The sequence below is a fragment of the Temnothorax longispinosus genome, chromosome 2, assembly GCF_030848805.1.
Source record: "Temnothorax longispinosus isolate EJ_2023e chromosome 2, Tlon_JGU_v1, whole genome shotgun sequence".
Taxonomy (NCBI): domain Eukaryota; kingdom Metazoa; phylum Arthropoda; class Insecta; order Hymenoptera; family Formicidae; genus Temnothorax; species Temnothorax longispinosus.
The window spans coordinates 12,544,596-12,566,117 of NC_092359.1; the positions used below are offsets into that span (position 1 = coordinate 12,544,596).

The 21,522-nt window shown below is 40.6% G+C and overlaps 1 protein-coding gene across 4 annotated transcripts in view; it reads right to left on the reverse strand.

The window, feature by feature from the left end:
* Positions 1-2,232: 2,232 nt before the first annotated feature.
* Kon (chondroitin sulfate proteoglycan 4-like protein) overlaps positions 2,233-21,522 on the reverse strand; it is a 53,369-nt gene continuing 34,079 nt past the window's right edge. For all 4 annotated transcript variants that reach the window (XM_071798034.1, XM_071798033.1, XM_071798036.1 and 1 more), the window contains 8 exons: positions 19,325-19,541; positions 14,499-15,093; positions 13,879-14,133; positions 12,499-12,696; positions 11,401-11,602; positions 8,490-11,207; positions 7,796-8,202; positions 2,233-6,854 (listed from right to left, as the gene is read on the reverse strand). In XM_071798034.1, coding sequence (XP_071654135.1) covers positions 4,896-6,854; positions 7,796-8,202; positions 8,490-11,207; positions 11,401-11,602; positions 12,499-12,696; positions 13,879-14,133; positions 14,499-15,093; positions 19,325-19,541 — 6,551 coding nt within the window. In that variant the 3' untranslated portion in view covers positions 2,233-4,895. The remainder of the gene's footprint in view (positions 6,855-7,795; positions 8,203-8,489; positions 11,208-11,400; positions 11,603-12,498; positions 12,697-13,878; positions 14,134-14,498; positions 15,094-19,324; positions 19,542-21,522) is intronic.

The window sequence follows — 21,522 nt, forward strand, 5'->3', positions numbered from 1 at the left end:
GATCATTGCCAAGTAACGTATACATTGGATCCATTAGTCGCGTCGATCATCATTTTTTTTATTCGAATTAATTATTAAACATCATATATTTGACCGTAAAAGTACATTTTTATTCCGTCAACAATTAATTAACAATTAATTAAAGCTCTTTAATCGATTACAATTCTGGCTATCATCGTCATGAAAATTCGACCATTGGTTTTGGTCAGATTAATCGTCAAGACATTTCGACCATGAGTTTTAGTTCTTCTAAATTGATGGATCAAAACCCATGGTCGAAATTGTCTTGACGATTAATCTGACCAAAATCTGCAATGGTCGAATTGTCATGACGATGATAGCCAATTGTAATCGATTAAAGAGCTTTAATTATCCATATATTTGACGTTTAATACGCGCAAATCCACAGCAATGATGGATGTTTTTTTTATTTTCAAAGGATTTTAAGGATTCTATCAACTAGCAAACTGCAGTACCCAGGGATCGACTCAGCCCATAACCTGCATATAACATATCTGATTTAATTATACTAATTACACAACATAAGTGTATTGGAAAAACGATTTAATTCTAGAATGAGAAGTATGGGAAAAACTTGCAAAAATATATTTTACATGACAATTAATGCAGAGATACAAATTCTCTATTTAATCAATATCCACCCTTTAATCGGGGGGATCCTTCTTGTAATCTCAAGTTCTTAGAACTCTTGAAATTTTTTTTCTTTTTCTTTTAAACAGGGATACCTCCTCTTAAAAGAGGAATATATGGGATAATCGGAATCGAACTCATGACCCTTAAGCTTCTTGCACAATAGGCGATAGCGATAGCGATAGCGACAGCGACAGCGACAAAGTTGCCGACAAAGGTATAGCTATACCTTTGTCGGCAACTTTGTCGCTGTCGCTATCGCTATCGCCTATTGTGCAAGGGGCTTTAGAATATACTAATCTATCGCACTCACACTGACAATGAGCTACGAGACATCCCACAAGCCAATGATGGCAATCGCCGTTGTTTCCTTCAAGGCAATTTTTATCATATATCACAGTACGCAATGTAATTCACATGTAATTGTATATATAATCTTTGTTTAGGAGATCTCACACGCTTACCGAAGGGATGGAGTTTGAAGATTCCAATATGGCGGTGACTTTTGGTGAGTCTTTATTAAATTTTTGGCAAGATGTTTCGTTTTTATTTGTCGGACGTGTAATACGTTCATCTCGTTATATATTTCGAAAACAACTAGACTCGACAAACTACACCGCATTTATAATTGGTATAGCTTTAATTAGTACATATTAGGTTTTATATGAAAAATTAGTCACGAGAAATTATTGCTGCAGGCAATATTGATTTGAGTATCACGCAATTATAATGGTAATAAACATGTTAAACACAACCAACGAATTTTTATGCGGATATTAGAGAATGAAAATTTTAATATGTGATTTATGCACACGTTATTGTTTATAACATATATGGAGAACGAAACTGGAAATTATTGCATTTTATCGACATCGAAAGTTTCATTATGCTATTACAGAAACAAGTTGCGAGATGCATATGTCTGATATTTTATTCTTATAAGCGATACCGTGAGCTTAAGCGATAAATAAGTTACTTATTTGTTTACAACCTTTTTATTATTTTTTTCCGAATAATAGGGTAAGGAGGGGCTATTTGAGTCAGTTAAAGAAAAAAATTGGATAAAAAAATTTTCATAACAAAAAGTCAAAAAGCCCTTTTCTGTCTTGAAATTTATCCGATTTTTTTCTTTAACTGCGTCTTAAATAGCCCCTCCTTATCCTATATCTAAAAAGGGTGAAATGTGTGCACACATTTTTTATTTATCAGACAAATATTAATTGGCACAAATAAAAACTGCTCGTACGTATCACGAAAATGATTATAATTATTCAATTTATTGGCGTATTAATTAAGTTTTCTGTTATTTGCTGAAGGTATTATTTAAATTAAATAAAAGAGAGAATATTTTTGTATATCTTAATTGCGTATAATATATTCATAAATATTTTTAATGAATTTTTTACCGTCTGATTATGTTTGCAATAACAAAAATTAGATTAAAATGAAAAAAGGTATATGGAACTAATATGAGAGAATATTTGGTTTGGGACCTCAGTTACGCAGGTAACAATAATATAAAATAATAACATTAATAAAAGATAAGCCACCGCAATACAGTAAATAATAAATCAGACTGTGTTTACTTAACATCGCACATTCAATTTATTAGAATTAGAAGAGTAATGCATTCAGTCGGCAGGGAAAATACAAGTCCTATGGTAATTATATATATTATAGATTATAGAAGTTTGGCACTCGGATCAGTTCACTTTTGGTGGATGTAAAAAAGCCTAACAGTTCGCCTCTAACATATTCATGAATCAACGAACGGGTTCTTTCTCTCTCACTCTCTCTTTCTTTCTCACCCTCTCTTTCTCTCTTTGATTTCTCTCGCGATAAAATGTTTTTAATTAGAATCTATTAATGCTATGAATTCATGGAACAGCACGTTCTACGTAGGAGTGTTGTACGCATTATAATATATATTTATATATATCATTATGATCGCTATAATCAACATTCACATTAGATCGATTTTATTAGATACCCTTCTAATTTTAGAGAAATTACATTAATCCACTTTCAGCCGGACATTTGCTTGAATTACCGCAAACGAGATTTCATTTCCAATCCATTGTAATTTTATATCCCAAACAATTTAAGCCTTTTCATTGCTTTTTCTAAGGCTATTATCATATTATTATTATTATTATTATTTTATTAATATATGAAGATCTTTTAATATCCCCCTATGCGGCTATGCCATAAAAACAATCTCATTAAAAATTCTATTTAAATATAAATTTTAGTATCTATATAATTTAATCTAATTAATTTATATACTTCGACCGGAATTGTTATATTTTCATTTATTGTTCACGTTAATATATAACTTTTATTTAATAATTGTGTTTATCGTATGGTATTAATTTGATTTAATTGTACAATTATTATTGTGAATTAAAGAAAATTTAGCATGGGCTATCGTATTTATTCGACATTGGCTGAAAGTGGATTCATTGAGATTGCCATTAATTCAAGGATAACGTAACGTAAAATTTTTCTTAAGAATCAACGAATTGTCGTCAACACGCCTCTATTAACAAATTTTTCTCAGATAATACTGAAATCGCGCACGCACAATCCCGTTCATCGCTTATGAATTACGAACTCGCCGCGCGTCAACGATTCGTAGTAGAAAAGATCTATTCTTACTCGTGTAAAAAACAGCTTATAGACTTCGACTGTTACTGCTAATTCGCATTGAAAATACGTCAAATAATCGTCTTATTTGGCGTCGCCTAGTGTCTATCGCTCGTTGAAGCTTGCACAGAAACGGATGAGAATTGTATAAGTTCCGTAGACGATTCTACAGATTCTAACTCCATCCGAGATAATCGTCATGATGATTCGTCGTGAAAAAATGACAAAAAGACGAAATTTCGTAAAAATAACCATGACGCCATCGATCAATCGCTTTTACTATTGATGATAACATAATCAATCGAAAAGAGTTGTCGATCTGTTGTACGGCGCATTTTTAATAGGAACGGTGATCAATGTATGTCGCTACATAAAGATAAAATATATATTATTATATTGCCATAAAAAGAGCAAATGTTAATAGTCAATTTACATTTATTTAATGCACGATATGAGCAACATCGAAACAGTCGGAGAAACAATAGAATGAATTGATTGTGTATATGAGATCTATATCGGAGGAAAATGAAAGTTTGACAATACGGCGGTATAAAAAGATATGTCAAAACTTGAATAGCTGTTAATATAAATGCATTTCGTTTGCGTTCTTTGGTGGCAAGTAACAAGTAACAGGAACATATATATATATATTTTCGATTACATTATGTATATATTTAATCATTTTACAGTGTCATAAAGTTCCTGTATTATCCCGCTTACTCGATGTTTCCTTTGTTTATAATAATAGCTTAAGAACGAAAGTTCCATATCTTTTTTAAATCTTAATGTTTCGATTTTTATCTGGAACTTACGACAGTAGGGATCGATAAATGCCACTTTTATATAACGACCTTACTATCCTAGATTTACAAAAGGTGTAAAAATGGAAGGAGGTAAAGAAACGTAAAATCTTTCTGAAAATCTGCACTCTAGAACGAGCCAGTAAACCGACGGACTTTTCACTTAGAATCAGAATTGAATTTGTCGTAAAAGTCTTGCTTTAGCGAACAGTCGGTCTGCCTTTTCAACGATCGAATTTATTTTAATCCGCCGGAAGGAAGAGGGATGTAGGGTGGACATACGAAAAATCGACGTATTGTGATTAATGGAAAGAATGTCAGCAGAGTCAGACATTTCTTAGGCACATTGAGCTCGTGATAGCGGCGATAGTCGTGACATTCAAGAAGATCTAGGTTTCCCGTTTATATTTTTTTATAGGCTAATATAGTACACGAGACACTGCGAACTATCCCGGATCGCGAATTATCGATCATTGATCCTTTTCGATCCATATGACCTCTCCTAGTCTAAGAGTTCCCCTTTGCTTCTTTTAATTAGAATCGAGATACATCGAGATCGGATGTCGACGATCACCGAGTTTTCCAACAAAACACATCGAACGTAGTTCATTGTTATTCGATATGCGTGTCCGGCGCGATGATCTCGGATTTCGACGAACAATTTCCATAAACTCGCAGATTTCACTTTCCTTAGGCACATCAAGTCCATGATATCCACGATAGTTTCAATTTGCGCGTAAAACACGTCAAGAAACGTTACGGCTTTCTTCGCGGAAACCGCAACGTGTTTCTCTCCTGCTAGACCCAGTATTGATCCCTCCTCAGCAACGGGTTCTTCTTGGTCCTTTGAGTTGTGGCCGACTGGCAAGGTAGATCGGACGTATCGAAGCTACTCCATTCATCGCCGTCCGCTACGCCGTAGGGATATCTCGCGGATACGTCGACCTCCGAACCGCTTTCCAGAGGGCTCAAGGGTATCACTTTACACTGGGGTAATGTCGAGGGCAACATCGGCAGAGGCGTGCTGGCCGTCACGCTGTTGTGATCGTTACCGAACGGCTTTAGATGCGGGGTGGCGGGCATCAGATGATCCGGTGGTCTGGGAAGCGGCATCACCCCGATAGCGGGCGTGGCTTCCGGTTTCTCCTCCTCGGCGTGCTTGTACTTGTTGTGCCGACACCTGATCGTGATAATCACAACCACGCCGAGGAGGAACACGCCGAGTAACATGCCGAGGATTAGCAGGTAATCGTTGCTCATGTTCGGCGCGATTGCCATCTCGCCCTCGTGACCGACCGGATCCATCGGGCCGCCTAGAGTGATATTGTCGTCGTCTAGGTCGAGCTTAATGTGGAATTCGAAGTTGCCCACAGCCGGCTGGAAGATGGATGCCGCAAGGATGAAGCTGAAGCTGTCCGCGACACCGTCGATCGACGGTATCTTTCGGCACACCAGATATATCACCCCGGAGATTATCTCCTGGTGTGAGAAACGCGCCACTTCTCGCTCGCGCGCGCCTCTCTTCTCGCCGGACGACGAGGAGCTCCTGATAATCCTCTTGATCTTCGCGTATTTCGGCTTTCTCACAATGGTGTAAAGGGGATTGCTGGTCGTTAACTTCGCTAGGGGTGTCGCGTCCAGGTATTGTAGAGTTATTCGATTCTTCTCGCCCGCCAACGCCGTCATCGAGTTCATGATCATGAGAGGCACGACCTTGATCTCCACCCGTATGTGCTTCTGCTCGAAGCCGCTCAATCGCGCCGACAGTTCCAAACTGTCGTTCGACACTGTCATGTCGGTCTGCATGAACATCACGCTTTTCGACAGCAGATCAGTCTGCTTGAACGTCACCGCGGCGCCGTCGCGTACATACAATATTCCGTGTTTCGGAAGTGTCGTAATGTCGTAAATCACCAGGTCTTGACGCGCATTTGTGTCGAGTTTAACGTCGTTCTCCGAGATAAGTGCCACGTTCGAGCCTTGCTGCAAAGTCACCGGCCCAGGTACCGTCACGTTCAATCGTATGGCTAAAACGTGGACGTTAAAGACGGTATATATCGGAGTGAATGCGCCATCCCAGACCCTGAAGTAGATAGAAACGGTCTGCAACGTTCCATTGTGTTCGTACACCACTCGATTAGAATCCACGTCGTATTGGGTGAACTTTGCCACAGGGCGCACTTCCGAAGTGTTCTGATCGAACGGCAAAAGCAGTAGTCTGCCGAATGTCGGTTCCGAAATTACGTCGTACATAATTTCTTCCGGCGGAGTGTCGGGATCAGTGGTCAAAAGGCTGTCCCGAGTGATGGTTTGATTTTGATTTTGCACGACCGTGATAAACGGGTTGTTGGTGACGAGTTTGAAAGGCTGATCGTTGATCGGCTCGATGACGACGGGGATACTGGTGTTGCAAAGTAACACGTGGCCGGGTGTCAAGTATAACGAAAATTGAATGCGGTCTTCCAAGGTGTCCGAGTGATCGTGGTAGTAAGCGATTTTTCCACCCTCGATTTGCGGTTGTGTAAAAGTAGTCACGTTCAAGTCCGGTAGAAGCATCACGTGCCCGTGACTAGGTTGATGAACCAATCTCGATAATACCGCCGGATTCGGGATCCCAGCATTAATTTGTAGATACGACACGATACCGCTTATATTCATGATGACTTCCGCGGAACCACCCTCTATGACTCTCACATTTTTCGTCGAAATATACCTATCCAAGCCCCCGCTCGAAACTGATATATCTATTTGGAAAACCTGCGAGACAAAAAGTAGATTGTTAGAAATAAAGTAACATTGCTTGTCGAAAATCTTGAGTTTTAAATATTAAAGACTTTGCATTTCTTAAGGTAGGCGTCTCGCTACGTGCTAGTCATGTGACTGTTTGTAGGTTTTCACGTTCAGAAATATATTTCAGGCAATTTTTGCTAAGGGAAAAATAATTTCATGAATTATGGTGTAAAATTTCATACGTGACAAAGTATGTTACTTTTTCCAAATTATGTGATTTTTCTCATTTGACTCCGTTTTGATCAGCTGATCATGCGAGTCGTCGAGAAAGGTTACAAGTGAGGTTACATCTCCTTTTCGATTGAATTTTGACAATTACTGAGAAAGAGTTTCAAAACGCATGACAGAGGTGTCAATCACTATCCAATTCGGCTAAGAAAGACGAGCCCCATAACCTGCAACTACAGTGATTAGCCAGCGGCGTTGCCAAGTCTTCCCAACCTCACCTCGACCAAAAAATGTCTGCTCGATTACCGCATTTTCACTAAAATAAACTAAAAAATTAGCAGCGAAATCTCCGGTAACCTATATATTTTATGGTTGCATCGGATTCTTCGAAATCTAATGTACAAAAAGCAATGTTTTTTTCTCACTTCATCTAATCGAAAAATACGAAAATATGTGATTGAAACCGTGATAGAGCCTTCTTTTCTGTATGAAGTAATGCAAAATTTGTGATTTTCGAGATCGATTTTCTAGAGTAAATAGTCGGTAAGGAGCCACAGAAAAAATCGACTGCAAAGCTGATCATATAATTTGATATAAAATCCGAAATCGAAAACTTTATCTAATACATGCCCTGACGAGACGACTACCTTAACTAAAAGTATAAACGCCGTCTTTTATAAATTATAAAGTGTGCGTAATAGAAGATAATACATTTATAATAGATTTTTTTATTCTCTTACCTGATTCGTTAAAGTTCCAGTGAAGTGCGCCTCGACGTCGAATGTGAAAGAGTCGTTGGCCGCAAGGTCCATGAACTGCTTGGTGTGCTCGTAAATCACTTTGCTATTGTTTATATCTCTCTGAGTAAATCGCTCGACTTCAAGCCATACCCCTTCACTTGTCTCCATTATAACTTTGCCTAAATGAGGCCCATTTCGCACAGTGTATCTAATCTCCCTCGCTTCGTCAGAACACGTCGTTAATAAGAGCTTGTCTGATATTAATTTCCTAGTAAGGGGGAAGACATTAAGGAGCATATTGTGTTCGATGTTCAGACGAATTGGCTTTGTGGCGACCATAATCGTGTAAGACTTTGTCGTGTGTACACCATCGCTTAAAATAAAATTGAAATCGCCGTCGGATCCATCTGGAAAAAAAATGTTATACATTTTTACTTTTTTTATACGATATCTCGTATTGGGATTGCAATATTATTACTTTAAAAAGTATTATAATTGTAGTTTAATTTTCTAAAACAGCCTTGTATTGCAAATTCTTAAAATTATTATGCGTTTATTTTATGTATGATTTAGTTTAGCATATAATTATATAATTAGTATTTAACATTATATTTACGTGTATATAATGTTGAAAGTTTTAGCAAGATCCGTCTGTTTAAATTAATATTTTAAATTAATATTGTAATATACTTACTCGTGTGCGTGAATACCACTTGTGATTCATCGATTTGACTCTGCGTAAAATTATAAATATCCACGTCGGGTGAAGTGATTAATGAGATATATCCATTTCTCACACCAGTAATGTTGAATGTTAGATCGTACGGGGCAGTGTCGTTGTCTACAGCCGCTAAGTTTGTCGGCGTCAAAATAACGGATCCGCCTTGCCAAACGTTTAGCTTAGTTCTATTCACTAACACAGGAATCTCGTCGTTAACGGGTTGAATGATAATTTGTACGTCAAAGGGCTCGCTCAACTTATCACCGGCGGTGACCACCATTCTGAAGGAATCGCTCAAAAATTCGTCCCCGTTGTGTTTGTACAATATGACTCCGGCGTTCAGATGCTTCTGTGAAAACTTCTTTACCTGGGTGTTCTTCGTAGAATCGAGAATCGTGCCGTGCTTCGGCTTTTCCACTACTTTATAATCCGATACCTTGCCGGCGTAATACGGCGTTACGACCAAGAAGTTTGTCTCACTCAGTATCACGCCTTTCCCTTCCACTACGGTGAGGCTCCTCGCCTCGACGTAGAGTTTCTCTGGCACTATCACGAAATTCACGCATAGATCGCGTAACCACGTAATACCGTTGGTAACGTCTACGAGAAAACGATCGTTCGTTTGATTCATCACCGACTGAACGTAGAAGACGCGATTGTCGTTTATCAGACTTTGCTCGAAATGCTTCACCGTGTTACCGCTGTACTCTTCCCTCATCTCCTCGCTGTGCTCGTCGTGGATCTGCAGATCCAGGTAGCCATTCTGCGGCCACTCTCGCACGAAATAAACGATTTCGGCTGGCGATATTTTAGGATGCATTATCTCGAGACTCTTCCGATTCAGCAGAACGCTCGTGGCTTCTTCGACAAATATCGTCTTATTATTTTGAATAATCAACGATTCCCAATAGCTCTCCGGGTAGACTCTGATTGTAAACGCACCATCAGCGTCCGCGCCTTTAACAAACACTTTGAATCTAAAAGTGTCTTTTGTTAAAGATCCACCCAGATGCTTATACAACACACTACCGTGCTTCAGATCGTTCTCCGTAAAAGTGCTTGACTCTCTACTATGCTTCATTAGTACACCATGCTTCGGTTTCTCCCACACACTGTACTTTACGTCCTTTTCCGTGACATACACGTTCGTTTCTATTTCCAAGTCTTTCGATCGGAGCACCACGGATTTGTTAAACTGAACGACCGACCCGTTGCTCTCGCGTAACTTGATGTACGGCGGGCTGGCTTGAATTTCGAAAACACCAGTCCTGGAAAAGTGACCGTCAGTGATGTCAAATTCAATTTTCTCACGTTCATCCCCCTGATGCCGGAAGAGTATCATACCGTCGTTAATATCTTGTTGCGAAAATTCGCGTATCTGTACCGAGGGATTGGTCACCCTGTATAACTCACTTTTCTGGGCATCCTTTCTAGTGTAAATAAGCTCGCTCGCTCTAGTACCAATATCCTTATCCATGTACGCGAGATCCTTGTTGGTTATCAGTTTTTCGCCTCTCGACACGACGTGAAAAATTCGATCGACTGTTTGCTCCGGCGGATTATCGTTTCTCATGATAATCTCGATTCGAAATTTCCCGATGTACATAAAATCTGTGGAATTCACGGACATTGCCACAAACTCAAAGGAATCCTCTTTTGTTTCCGAATCATCGTGCACGTAATATATCGTTTGCGTCAATACGTCTTCGAATGTGAAAGATGAGACATTTTTTCGATCCTGCGATACCGAACTGTTCACGATGGAGAGCCAACCGTGATTCGGTTTTACTGTTAGATTGTACACCAGAGAGGATATTCCGTATTCCTTCGGATTCACGTGTGTGATTCTCAGAGGTACTTTTGAACCCTCGTCAACTTTCAAATTCTCCATGCCCTCGAGCGATTTGCTGTTCTTGCCAAGATAATATCGAACTTTCAAGTTGGCGTGTATATCGACGCATTGAGGCGCGTTAACTTTAAACGTTATTTCGTCGAGGATATTGGAATAGGACCTACCGAACAGACGGTAGCTCAGTCTATCGGCTTCGATGTCTTCCTGCGTGAAGGTATCGTCCGTCACGAGTTTACGATCGAACAGAAATAAATTGCCGTATCTTGGTCCCGTTATCAGAGTGAAAACGATCTTACTTGGTGACGTAACTAGCGGATTCGTCTGGTACCTCAAGTGGTTGCTCGTGATAGTGACGTTCGACGTATTGGTGAAATTAACAGGCATCCTTCTGGTTTCCTTCAGCTCGAGGTCGATGAAGGTAATGCGAAAGTCGTAGGTCTGCTGTGTCTTCACTTCGCGCACGCTTGCTTGAAATTTAAACTCGTCCTGATTAGGACTGCCGACGTTGTGAAGGTAACGAACGGTGTGCAATTCCACGTCCCGACTAGTAAAATGGTCTACGTTCGCCCAACTGCTCGAAACGTCCTTCAATTTCTGCAAAACACCGAATTGTGGCGGCGAGACGACGTCGTAACGAATGTCAATGGTGTTGTCATCCGAATTTGTGGCGAACGAGAGATTCGCCGGTGTCAAGTAAGAGAACGAACGGTGCACCACAATGAGGCCGGTATTGTGCGTCAGCTTGATTTGCAACGGGTAAGCCGATACGCGCAGATACGCGGGCTGACTGCTCTCGATGCCGTCGCTCACTTGCAAACCCAACATCGCGTTCGGTTTTGCTGAAAAATTAAATACGTTTTGTTCATAAAAGCTTTTCGATGAAAATATAATGCTTCATACATTCTTCATTGCCCTGCTTTTATATGTACATTAGAAATAAAAGGTATCGCGCAACAAGGAAATAAAAAGATAAACAAATATGCTATAATTTATGATATAACACTTCGTTGATTAATAATAATGAATTGTTACCGTTTCCACGATGCACATACGCGATGAGGCCTTGCATTAATTCGGCCTGCGTGAACGTGTCGATAGGTCGAAACGGATAAGTAACTCTTTCGATATGCCCCGCATCAGTATCCGCTCGTAAAACCGTATAAATCAGCATTTCCGACGGGGTGTCGGCGTCTATAGCCCATATTAGCTCCTTGGTCAGTGTTTTTCTTGTACCCTGCAAATATCAGCGTTTTTCGCACATTTTATATTTGCCTGAGATCATTCGGCGAATGCTGCACTGGCATATTGGATGAAAGGATTCAGCGAATTGGCGAAGAATTGCGCTGTTATTTTCGCGCTGACGTAAAACACTACACACATGAAACGCATAGCGAACATACACCTTGTGTATTTTATACCAATATATTCGTTATCAATCAATATTTTCTAGTCAAAGATAATTTAAGAAAAAATGGGTAAAAAATCTTGTTTTTACTTTAATATTATTATGCACATGGTTAACATGATGATTATTTTTATCCGCACATTTTTATAAGAGTTTCAAAAAATAATTAATGATCAGTTTAGTAATTGCAATTAGTTGTTATTTTCATGTTTGCTAATACGGCTGTAGCGTACTTAGTATCTATATTGGAATCGCCTCGAGGCACATGCATATGAAGTTAAATGAACATAAATATCGTAATTGTAATTTCCGTCTTCATATTCTGCGATTATTGCCCTTCCGAGAATTTGCAAGCGGATTGAAAAAAAAAAATGCGTTATGCGCGTGCATGATATATGTATACGCGCGCATACCCTCGAGCTTACACGCGCAGTTAATTAAGAGCGATGACCGGCGCGCGAGCGAGTTAAATCGATTTTGTTGCGGCTAAATTGCCACGTTCTCCGAAGATGCACGAGCCACAAATAACCAACAAATAAGCTACTATTTCATTTGACCTCCATTAATTGATTTAGTTGAGTGGCGGTGAACTGCCGGTTGTTTCGACCAAGCCACAGACGCAACGTGTTCCGAATTATCACATTGTCGTCGGTATCTTGACGAAAAATGTATCTGTGGAAGGCTAAAAAAGCAGAAGAGCTTACTAGTTTATTTTCGTGTCTTACTTGGGCCAGACGCAGCACTTTCGCGGTTGGTATCTCGAGTAACGGCGGGTCATTGACAGGAGTGACATTAACGTGAAGAGGGAATCTGAGGCGTCCTTGGAGGTATCCTGGAAGCGTATAGCCTGTCCCGGCCACCAACGTCAATTCCAGAATCATGCTGTCCTCTGTGGTTTCGCTACCGTCGTGCATATACTGTATCTGTCGGAGAAGTCAATTATCATAAGGACAATGCTGTACGTCATATCTAACTTGATACAGCAATATTCAGCATGCAGCGAAATAAGAGAATTAATGTGAATTTAACGCAAATTTTTATTGCTAAGCGCCAATGGAGCGCAGATTTAAGAACAAACGACGCTGATCGCGTTTTTCATGCTTGCGCAGTCAGTTGGCGAAGCAAATTTGCATACGAAAGAAATCGCGCGAGTATCAATAATCTGTCATGTATCTATCGCGATATCGGCAACCTAATACAACAAGGAACGTGTGAACTTTAACTTGCGCGGCGATAGCTCGCTGTTTCACGAGAATCTCGATCGGCAAACACACACTACATCGTGCTACAGAATCAGAATTAATCATGTGAGAGTACGTCGGAGTACCTGGCTCGTGTTATCTTTTCTGGCGTTTGATTTAACACTCGAGATCGACCGCGATTCAAAATTAATTAGAGCGACAGGAGTTAAGTCGTCGATTAGCATATCGAGTGGGCGTCGTCCCCACGGCTGATCCGAGACAAGAGGAAGACTTCGAGCTTTATTTCCCCCCGTTCTTTTTTTGTTAACAATTAGAAAGCAATTGGCAATACGCGACAAACGATGGCGCGGCGGATAAAAAGTGGCCGATACGCGATCTTTAACGAAAAACCATTAATGAGCGATGGCGGGGCGGTTTATAAATAGAGCACTGTCGCTAGATAAATTGAGTGTGGGTAGGTAGCGGGAGGAGCAGGCGAGCGAACGAGTGAGAGCGCGACAAGTCGGCCGACCCTCCCATGTTCCCGCCGCTAACGATTCTAAAGTTAGTCCTTATGGCGTGTACTATGTATAGCAGCGCGTGGTCCTATGACGAACTGGAAGAACACATGATTCTCCACGTTCTCCGTGCCTATGCCCGGTCGGCCGACTTGGAACGCGTTTAGTCCACCTGATATTAATTAACGTCAGGTGCACGCCGACCGAGTTTTGCCTCTTACACGTGCTCCCGCGAAACTCCTCGGCGATTTCGAGTTTTATCGTCACGCGTGTAACCGAAGGGTGGGCACTAATATAGCAGCAATTGTCGCGACCGCGGACTTACGATCGAGCGACGAGTTTGAAACGGAATTGAACGTTAATTAGAGGATTTAGTAAATCGATGGCTGGCTGATTGAACGGTTACCTTATCCTGATTGATGTCTTGCAACGTGAAAGAGTGGTCATTTCGAAATGTTAATAGGTCCAATGCTAACGTTCCGTAAGTTGGCGGTGTCACCAAGGTAAATGTGACACCGGTTTCTTCGACGCCGTATTTGGCAATGTCAAGTACCATCGCGATGTTTTCGCTCGTTACTAACACGTGCTCCCCCTCGGAAACTAGTAGAGGGCTCAGAGAGAGAATTTCCAAATTTACTGGAAGGGTGGTGTTCGAATAGATCTGCAAAGACGCCACATCTATATATATTTCTTTTGCTATACATAGTTATTTCTAATAATGAACATATATATGTGTATTGCTTTTATTAAACTGTTTATTATTTTAATAATAAAGATTGTTATATAAACTTTATTTTCATTGATATCGATGCAATAGAGATGCAAATAAAATTAAATATTCCACATTAATTACATCGCAATGATTATTAAAGAGTAATCTATATAGGCAGTATATCTTGACTAAGTTAGCTATGCATCTCTCCGTAAATCCATACTAGTTGCCGGTGACATAATTAGCTCGCAACCGCAACGTAACCCTCGCCAAGTAGGTGGAGCGTCATTGAAACTCAATTAAAATTGATCTACCTTGTAGTCCTCGGCGTAATTCGGCTTGATGCACAGAGACTGGTCGCAGTTGCATCTGAATGAGTTGACGCCCAGTTGCATACACGACGCACCGGATACGCAGGGATCAGCCTCGATACACGGATATCCCCAGACGCAATTCACGACGACACCCTGGCTGACCTTGACGTCCGGCAAGCCGAGGTCCCGGTTGTCGAGGACCATGTTCCGTATGCAGCCCTTGTAACTCACGTCGCCGGATCTGAGACCCTTGCTCAGGGCCCGGGCGCGTTTGTTCAGCTCCGTGCCGCCGATGTACAGGGTGTCCGCCAGGTCGAGGAACCGATTGCCGCCGGAAGGCAGAGCCATTGTTTTCTCGTGACGATCGACGGCAATACCGAGACCGCTTGGATTGAAATCCACGATTACGCTGTGCCATTTGCCATCAGCTACTGGAGTGCCGTGCGTCAACTCGGTCGGACCGTTCCCTTTGTTCATCAATAGTCGAATCTTACCCTCGAACAGCTCGATGCCGAGGTAATCGGCGTAGGATGATTGCCCCGTGTTATAGAGCAACAAGCCACTGTCGGCGCCGGTCTTCAGCTCGAATTCCCATCTGTAAAGTCGTAAGATGGAATTGGCAGGAAACTTCGTTACTGCCCCTTAAGAAAGGGCTGCGCAAACCGAATCGGACTTGTCTGATGTTACGGCCGTTACACAACGACTTCACGAGGCCATGGAGAATACTCTTCCAGATAATGCCGCTGATACCTAAGCCGCGCGTGCGTGCATCGGCCGCGGCGCAGCAAATAACGGAAAACTTCGTTATTATCGTACATCTTAGCAATCAAATTAGAATTTCGCGGTTGATTTTTTTCGTATGATTCACAAGCGCTGCAACTAATGCAATCAAGTAATATATATACTACGAACGAGAAGCTTTCGCAAATGCATCGACCGATCAAGCGTAACACCGTTGGACGATTCTGCATTTTATTGAAAAGCTGTAACAGATTCTTTAAGAAAAACGAATCGAATTGTAACCAAATTTCAACAAGATACACAAAATTCTGTAAGAATAGATGAGCTATAAAAGTATAGCGGTGAAAATCCTACAATTCAAAGATTTAATAATTTAAATCTTCAAGAATATTGCTTCTACATGTATGTTTTGCTCTACGTTTAATCATCGTTCTCGGAACAGTACGGGTGTTCAGACCTCGCTACAGAACGCGATAAACAAGCGAAACGTTATTCGTGCAACACGAGCGAGTTAAACGAGCGAGGCAAACGATGGTAGCAGGAGAGGGGGGAGGGGGGAAAGAAGATTGTTCGCTGTGAATTTATAATTGTAATCAAATCAAATTTCGCTCCAGTCGACTTCTACCCGGAGAAACTTTGGGGCGAGTGATTTTCGTATCTTGCGCGGGGAAGACGCCCGAGACTGCCGCGAACACGAAAGCCGATTATTTACTTCAGCGAGTGGATTCATTACTTTGCTTTTGAAGTAACATCACAGCGAAGTGCTACAATGGTGGTTACGAAAACGGAGTAGACTTTCATCGTCATAACAGAAGGATGCAATAATATACAATAACGCGATAGTAATGTATACCAGGGCTTTGAAATCACTGTTGCGCGTTGTATTTGTGTTACAAATACTAATACCACACAAAAGTTATACCACATATTTCTAATATATTTATTTCATTTTGTTTCATCGCTATCACTATCACGATATACCTCTACATTCTGCACTTTCATTATCTTCTATCGACAACAGTTGGGGAAAAAAATCTGATATGATACTAGAATACTCATATCATAATTAAGCTCTCCGAGCCAAGTTTAATTCTGTGAATCACGATTATCTCATCGGGAATTAGCTCATCATTTAACTCTGTTAAATCCGGGAGTTAATGAAAATACCTGATATGTTAGTCAATGTCTTACTGCGCAACACAATTCGCAACGGTTGTAAGCAAACATGTACCTGTGCGAATTGTAAACGCAATTAGTTGTTTACCATGCTGGAGGTACACTAAGGACTCTAATACGGTCCACTTGTGTCTCTACGTTTCTCATCAGTCGATGCTTTGCTTCCAAAAGCGCAATATAACATGTTTGTTCCTTTGTACGTTAACGATCGATACTCGTGCATGAAAATTAAATCCGTTGGAAAAATTTCCAGTTGAAATTACAAAAAGACATCCGACCCTCCTCTCTATGTAATTTCTTTAATTTTCATCGATATAAATTGAAACTAAAACACTAAAAGCACGAGATACAAAAATTATAACTTGATTTATGTTAAATACGACAATTTCTGCACGTTTGTACGTAATGGAAGAAAACCAATGAATTAAATAATGATTAAACGGCAAATAAAAAGTGCACTCGATTTAAGTGGAGACTACTCGAACGTCTGTATGAACCATGCATACTCGTGACACTTGAATCTTCCAGATCAATTCAACTCAGAAAGCGCACGTCGAAACCTTCACAGTACGTCGATTTCACGGAGAACGCCGCGGAAGGAAGACAGTTACGACTGTCCAGTCATCCATTCGATTCCCCTTGACCATCTACTTATCCGTTTATCGGCGAGATATCTACTGGTATGCACTACGTATCTGTTCGATGTGAAGAAGAGAAGTCGGTTTCTCTCAAACATTTACGCGAAAAAACGGGCTGACCTTTTGTCTCGCTTTTAGCCGCATTAACGCAACAGGTTCCAACATTTATTTTCTCAGATAAGTGTTGAATTAAGGTACTACTCCGGACTAGTGTGCTTTTAATTCGGGACAACAAAAGAGCCCGGAGTACCCGCGGCCGGAGCTTCTGCGAACGTACAAGACACGGCAAACCATGCGTCCAGGACTTAACTATCTGCATGTGAAGGTCGGTATTAACCGCGCTTACTCGGCGTACATCGCATTCGTGTGAAAATGAACCGTTTTTCCGTCTCTTAGTATACTCCCGAATAATTTTCACTGCAGGATAGCACAGCGAGGACACATCTGGCTTACCCAAGTTTTTAGTCTCCTCGGACGTGCTTAGCATTTTCGTACTGTATTCGCGCAAATAGAGAAAGTTTATCATTTTTCTTGCAGAAAATTAATAACCAAGAAAAAAAAGGTGAAAATATAGATCGTAAGACGCTTAATATTCTGCTGTAGCCATTATTGGAAATTACGCATCCTATATAGTGGATGTACGTTTTTCAATGTAAACATCGCTGGTCTTCGCTGAGTTTTTAATTTATAATTAAATTTCGAGGCTTTCGAGGTCCTAGTTCTATTCTGAGATAGGTGTCCCTTGTAATATACCGCGGGAATCCACGAAACCACAATGTACACATAATTTGCTCCTGGGAGACCTTGCAATATGCTTGCACATGTCCACTTCGCTCAGATAAAAACGACGCGTTTGTATGCCTCGAAAATTCATTTTTAAAAATATTACATATATCTATTTTTTAGTTACATTCTGTCGACTAGCTTTCTATTCCAGTAACATAAATATATTCTTCTTTTTCTCAATTTTATAGGATTATAAAAACTTGTATATTCTGGATTAGATTATACGTTTTTACGTCTAAATTTATTGATCATTATTATGTTAATTATTAATATGATAGTTTATATTAATTATAAGTAATTAATATCTATAATATGTACATATAACATAATATAAGTTATACTATACAATAATGTATATTATATTATAATTACTATGTTAATTAATATAATTAATATAATAATTATTATATTATTTATTAGTTAAATTATTATTATATCCTACGCTGAGAAAGGATATAATCAAGTTACGGTTATCGTACGGAATTTATTATTAAATAAAATTGCCCTCCAGTTGCACGTATACTATATTGTATACTAATTAATTTATTAGTGAAAATTATGAGACTCACGACTCTATATCGTGAATAGTATTAATTCCACAAACGATTGCTGGCGCACTAAGTAGCTTTATCGTTATAAGCTTTCGGGCCAATCGACTGTTTCGCCTTGTCGAAAGTCCTTGTGCCGGCCGTACTGAAAAGAGGGATCAAAGTGTTTCCCCATTGACGAAGCATCGCTGTCTGTCTCATTGCGAGAGTTAACAGTGACGTAACTCTCGCGATTGAAACAGTTGTTACCGAGAGCTCTTCGAGGATGTAACAACGTTCTCATTGGATTTAATCGTTAAAAGCTGCTCGAGGGACGAAAGTGGTATAGGAGTCGCGTAACATGAAAGGCCTTCCCTGACCGATGACTTGAATGCGGCTTGGATGTAGATATACAGCTATGGGCAAGAGTATGCGAGTTATGCAGCCCCGCCGCGCCGTCGACCTCAGAGAAACGGATTTCCTGCGGTATTACCATAAGATATTGGATTCATGTACCAACGTATTTATTTTATGTGATGGCGCGCGATAGAGTTACTGCTAAAACTTGTCTCATAAGCCTCACCAAAAAGAAAAAAAAAGATAAAGAAACTCGATCGAGTTTATGCAAGCGTGAATTTTACAATACCTATCTCTGAAATTTCTTTAAAGATACATTATTGTCGGGTAAAATATAAAGCTGCGTATAAATAACGACGAAGATAATTAAGTGGATTAAGATAATTATGTAAATAACGCTGGTACAATAGCTTAGCGCTGATACAGCGCTGCGTCCTTTTCTCCGCATCGATATAACCATTATCGATGATGCAGGATGTAGGTGATACGGCTGCGTCGCAACAGTTTAATTACGTTTTCTACGGTCCCGTAGGTGCGACGATGATAAATGGAGGTGGTATACATTACAACGGAAAGCGGTACTTTTGGCATATACATATACCTCGAGCCGGAGCGCGGAATGGGGCGCGGAATGGCGACGAAGGCGCCGTCCTCGACAAAGCTGACTTCCGTGCTCCTCGTGGCGTCGAATTCCGGCGAGCAGCCCCACGTTACGGCCGTTGCCTCCGACTGGCCCTTCCTCAACCTGGCGTACTCTATAACTTTGGCACCGTTGTAAATTATGTCGGCCATGCATCCTCTCAGATAATCCGTGTGACCTGCGAATCAGAACGACGAAGGTGTTATCCTCGCAAATTAGTCTCGGCGCGTAATATCGACGGGAAAAACCTTTGCAAAGGGATTATTACGTAATGACGACGTAGTACACTTTCAATGCATTCACTCGCATTTGGAACAAATTTGTAAAACACGCGTACACTTTTGCAGACAAGCTTTGCAGGTGGTGTCCATTAAACATTGCATTAATGAGGTCGTTATTGATTCGCGTTTGAATCATACGTAATACGCTACGTAGAAATATAACCGCGGAACGATTGCGATTCCAGACGAATGAGAGCTTTTAGCAGCAGCGGTAAACGTTATTACTTTTTATTTTCTCTGATTGGTGGATGGTGCATTATTAGTGAATGGAAGAAAAACTAATTAGAAGATGAATCGTTGCGCATTTGCTATTAATCGCATTACGCCAGAGGACACAAACGCCAGTCGATACGCAAACATTCTTCATGTTTAAAAAATGTTTTTGTTTTAATAATTCTTTTGTTGAAAACGAACGGTTGACCGATACAATGCCCGCTTGATTTTCATGCCCGAATTCACTTAATTATACAACAGTCGAAGTGTTCCCCTTGTGAAATCCAATTTCGCCGAGTATTCGAAACTTCCTGCGACACAACGTTTTGTCACGCGGGGAAGCGAATAATTTATATACGTATATATAATATGAGCGTGATGTACTTGATATTTGCGACAGATGCAACAACGGATTCGGCGAAACTGGCGGTTTCGCGCCGCGGGCGGGCTTGTTACGACGCGAAGTTAATTGTCTTCGTGTGTGACAAGCGCATCTCTCTCTCGGCGGGCTGTTAGCGGATTACCTTCGAGTTGCCGCGTGTCAATGGATGCTGAGACGCGGGCGCTACCACCCCCTGGGCACGACGGAAACCGACGGGATATGTGTATATAAGGGGTCCGAGAGATGAGCGTTTATTGGCACGCCGCGGAATCGCGAATACAATTTGCGACGGAATACCGGCGCCCGGCGGCTACGCTAAACCAGCCGGCCCCTTTGCCTTACGACGTCGTTGCGGCGTACCGCTCGGCCCATTCGTCGCCTCGCAACAACGTCGTCAGCCTTCGGCCTTTTTTACATAATGCAAAATTTTATTGATTGTAAGAGGTTTTGGCGCACGGCCAAATCCCGCCGCAGGACAGCGGCTGTACGCGGTTTACGCGTTTCTAAACACCGATGAATTCGCCCGGCGTGGTTGTTGCCATATGTCGGGGTGAAATAACGATTTTCGGAAGATAGATTTGCATGGGTAACGGCAATAATATTTCAGCGGTCTTACGAATTGGCAGCAATGATTTCAACAAGCATTGCTTTTGCCAGCTCTCTCTCTCTCTCTCTCTCTCATTTTCTCTTGAATTTCTTTTCTCTTAATTTCCCGAGATTCTTCAAATCTAATAAAGATCTGAAGAATTATAGATTTATATTATAAAATTATGGAATTTACACAAAACGACTTCGTAAATTATATAAAAAAAAGCAGGTGGAGAAATTATTTTAATCAAGGAAGAATAAATATTTTTTTTCGTGAAGAAGTGACTGTCTTGAAAGGCATTGTAAAGAAATAGAACGCTAATAAAAATCAATAATTTTTGCGACCGAAAGAACTTCTCGCATAGATATTAGTATTATGATATTGACACATTGGAATAAATATTTTTTATATCGATTTCTCATGGTTATCAAATATACGTCGTGTGGTGAGAATATCCTCTATATTTCTACGGAACCGAGGAAATAGCAGTCGATAAGCGAAATCCACGCAGAGAATCTTGCAATCGACTATATAGATATACGCTCGCATTGTATGCTTTCATGTGTGTACGCGCGTGTGTACGCTACCTATATAGATATAATATTAATATGATACACATATACATATGTGCTATAGTATATACAGTGTGCCATAAATGAAAGTTTACTTTACAATTTGTATTTGGTGTTCACAT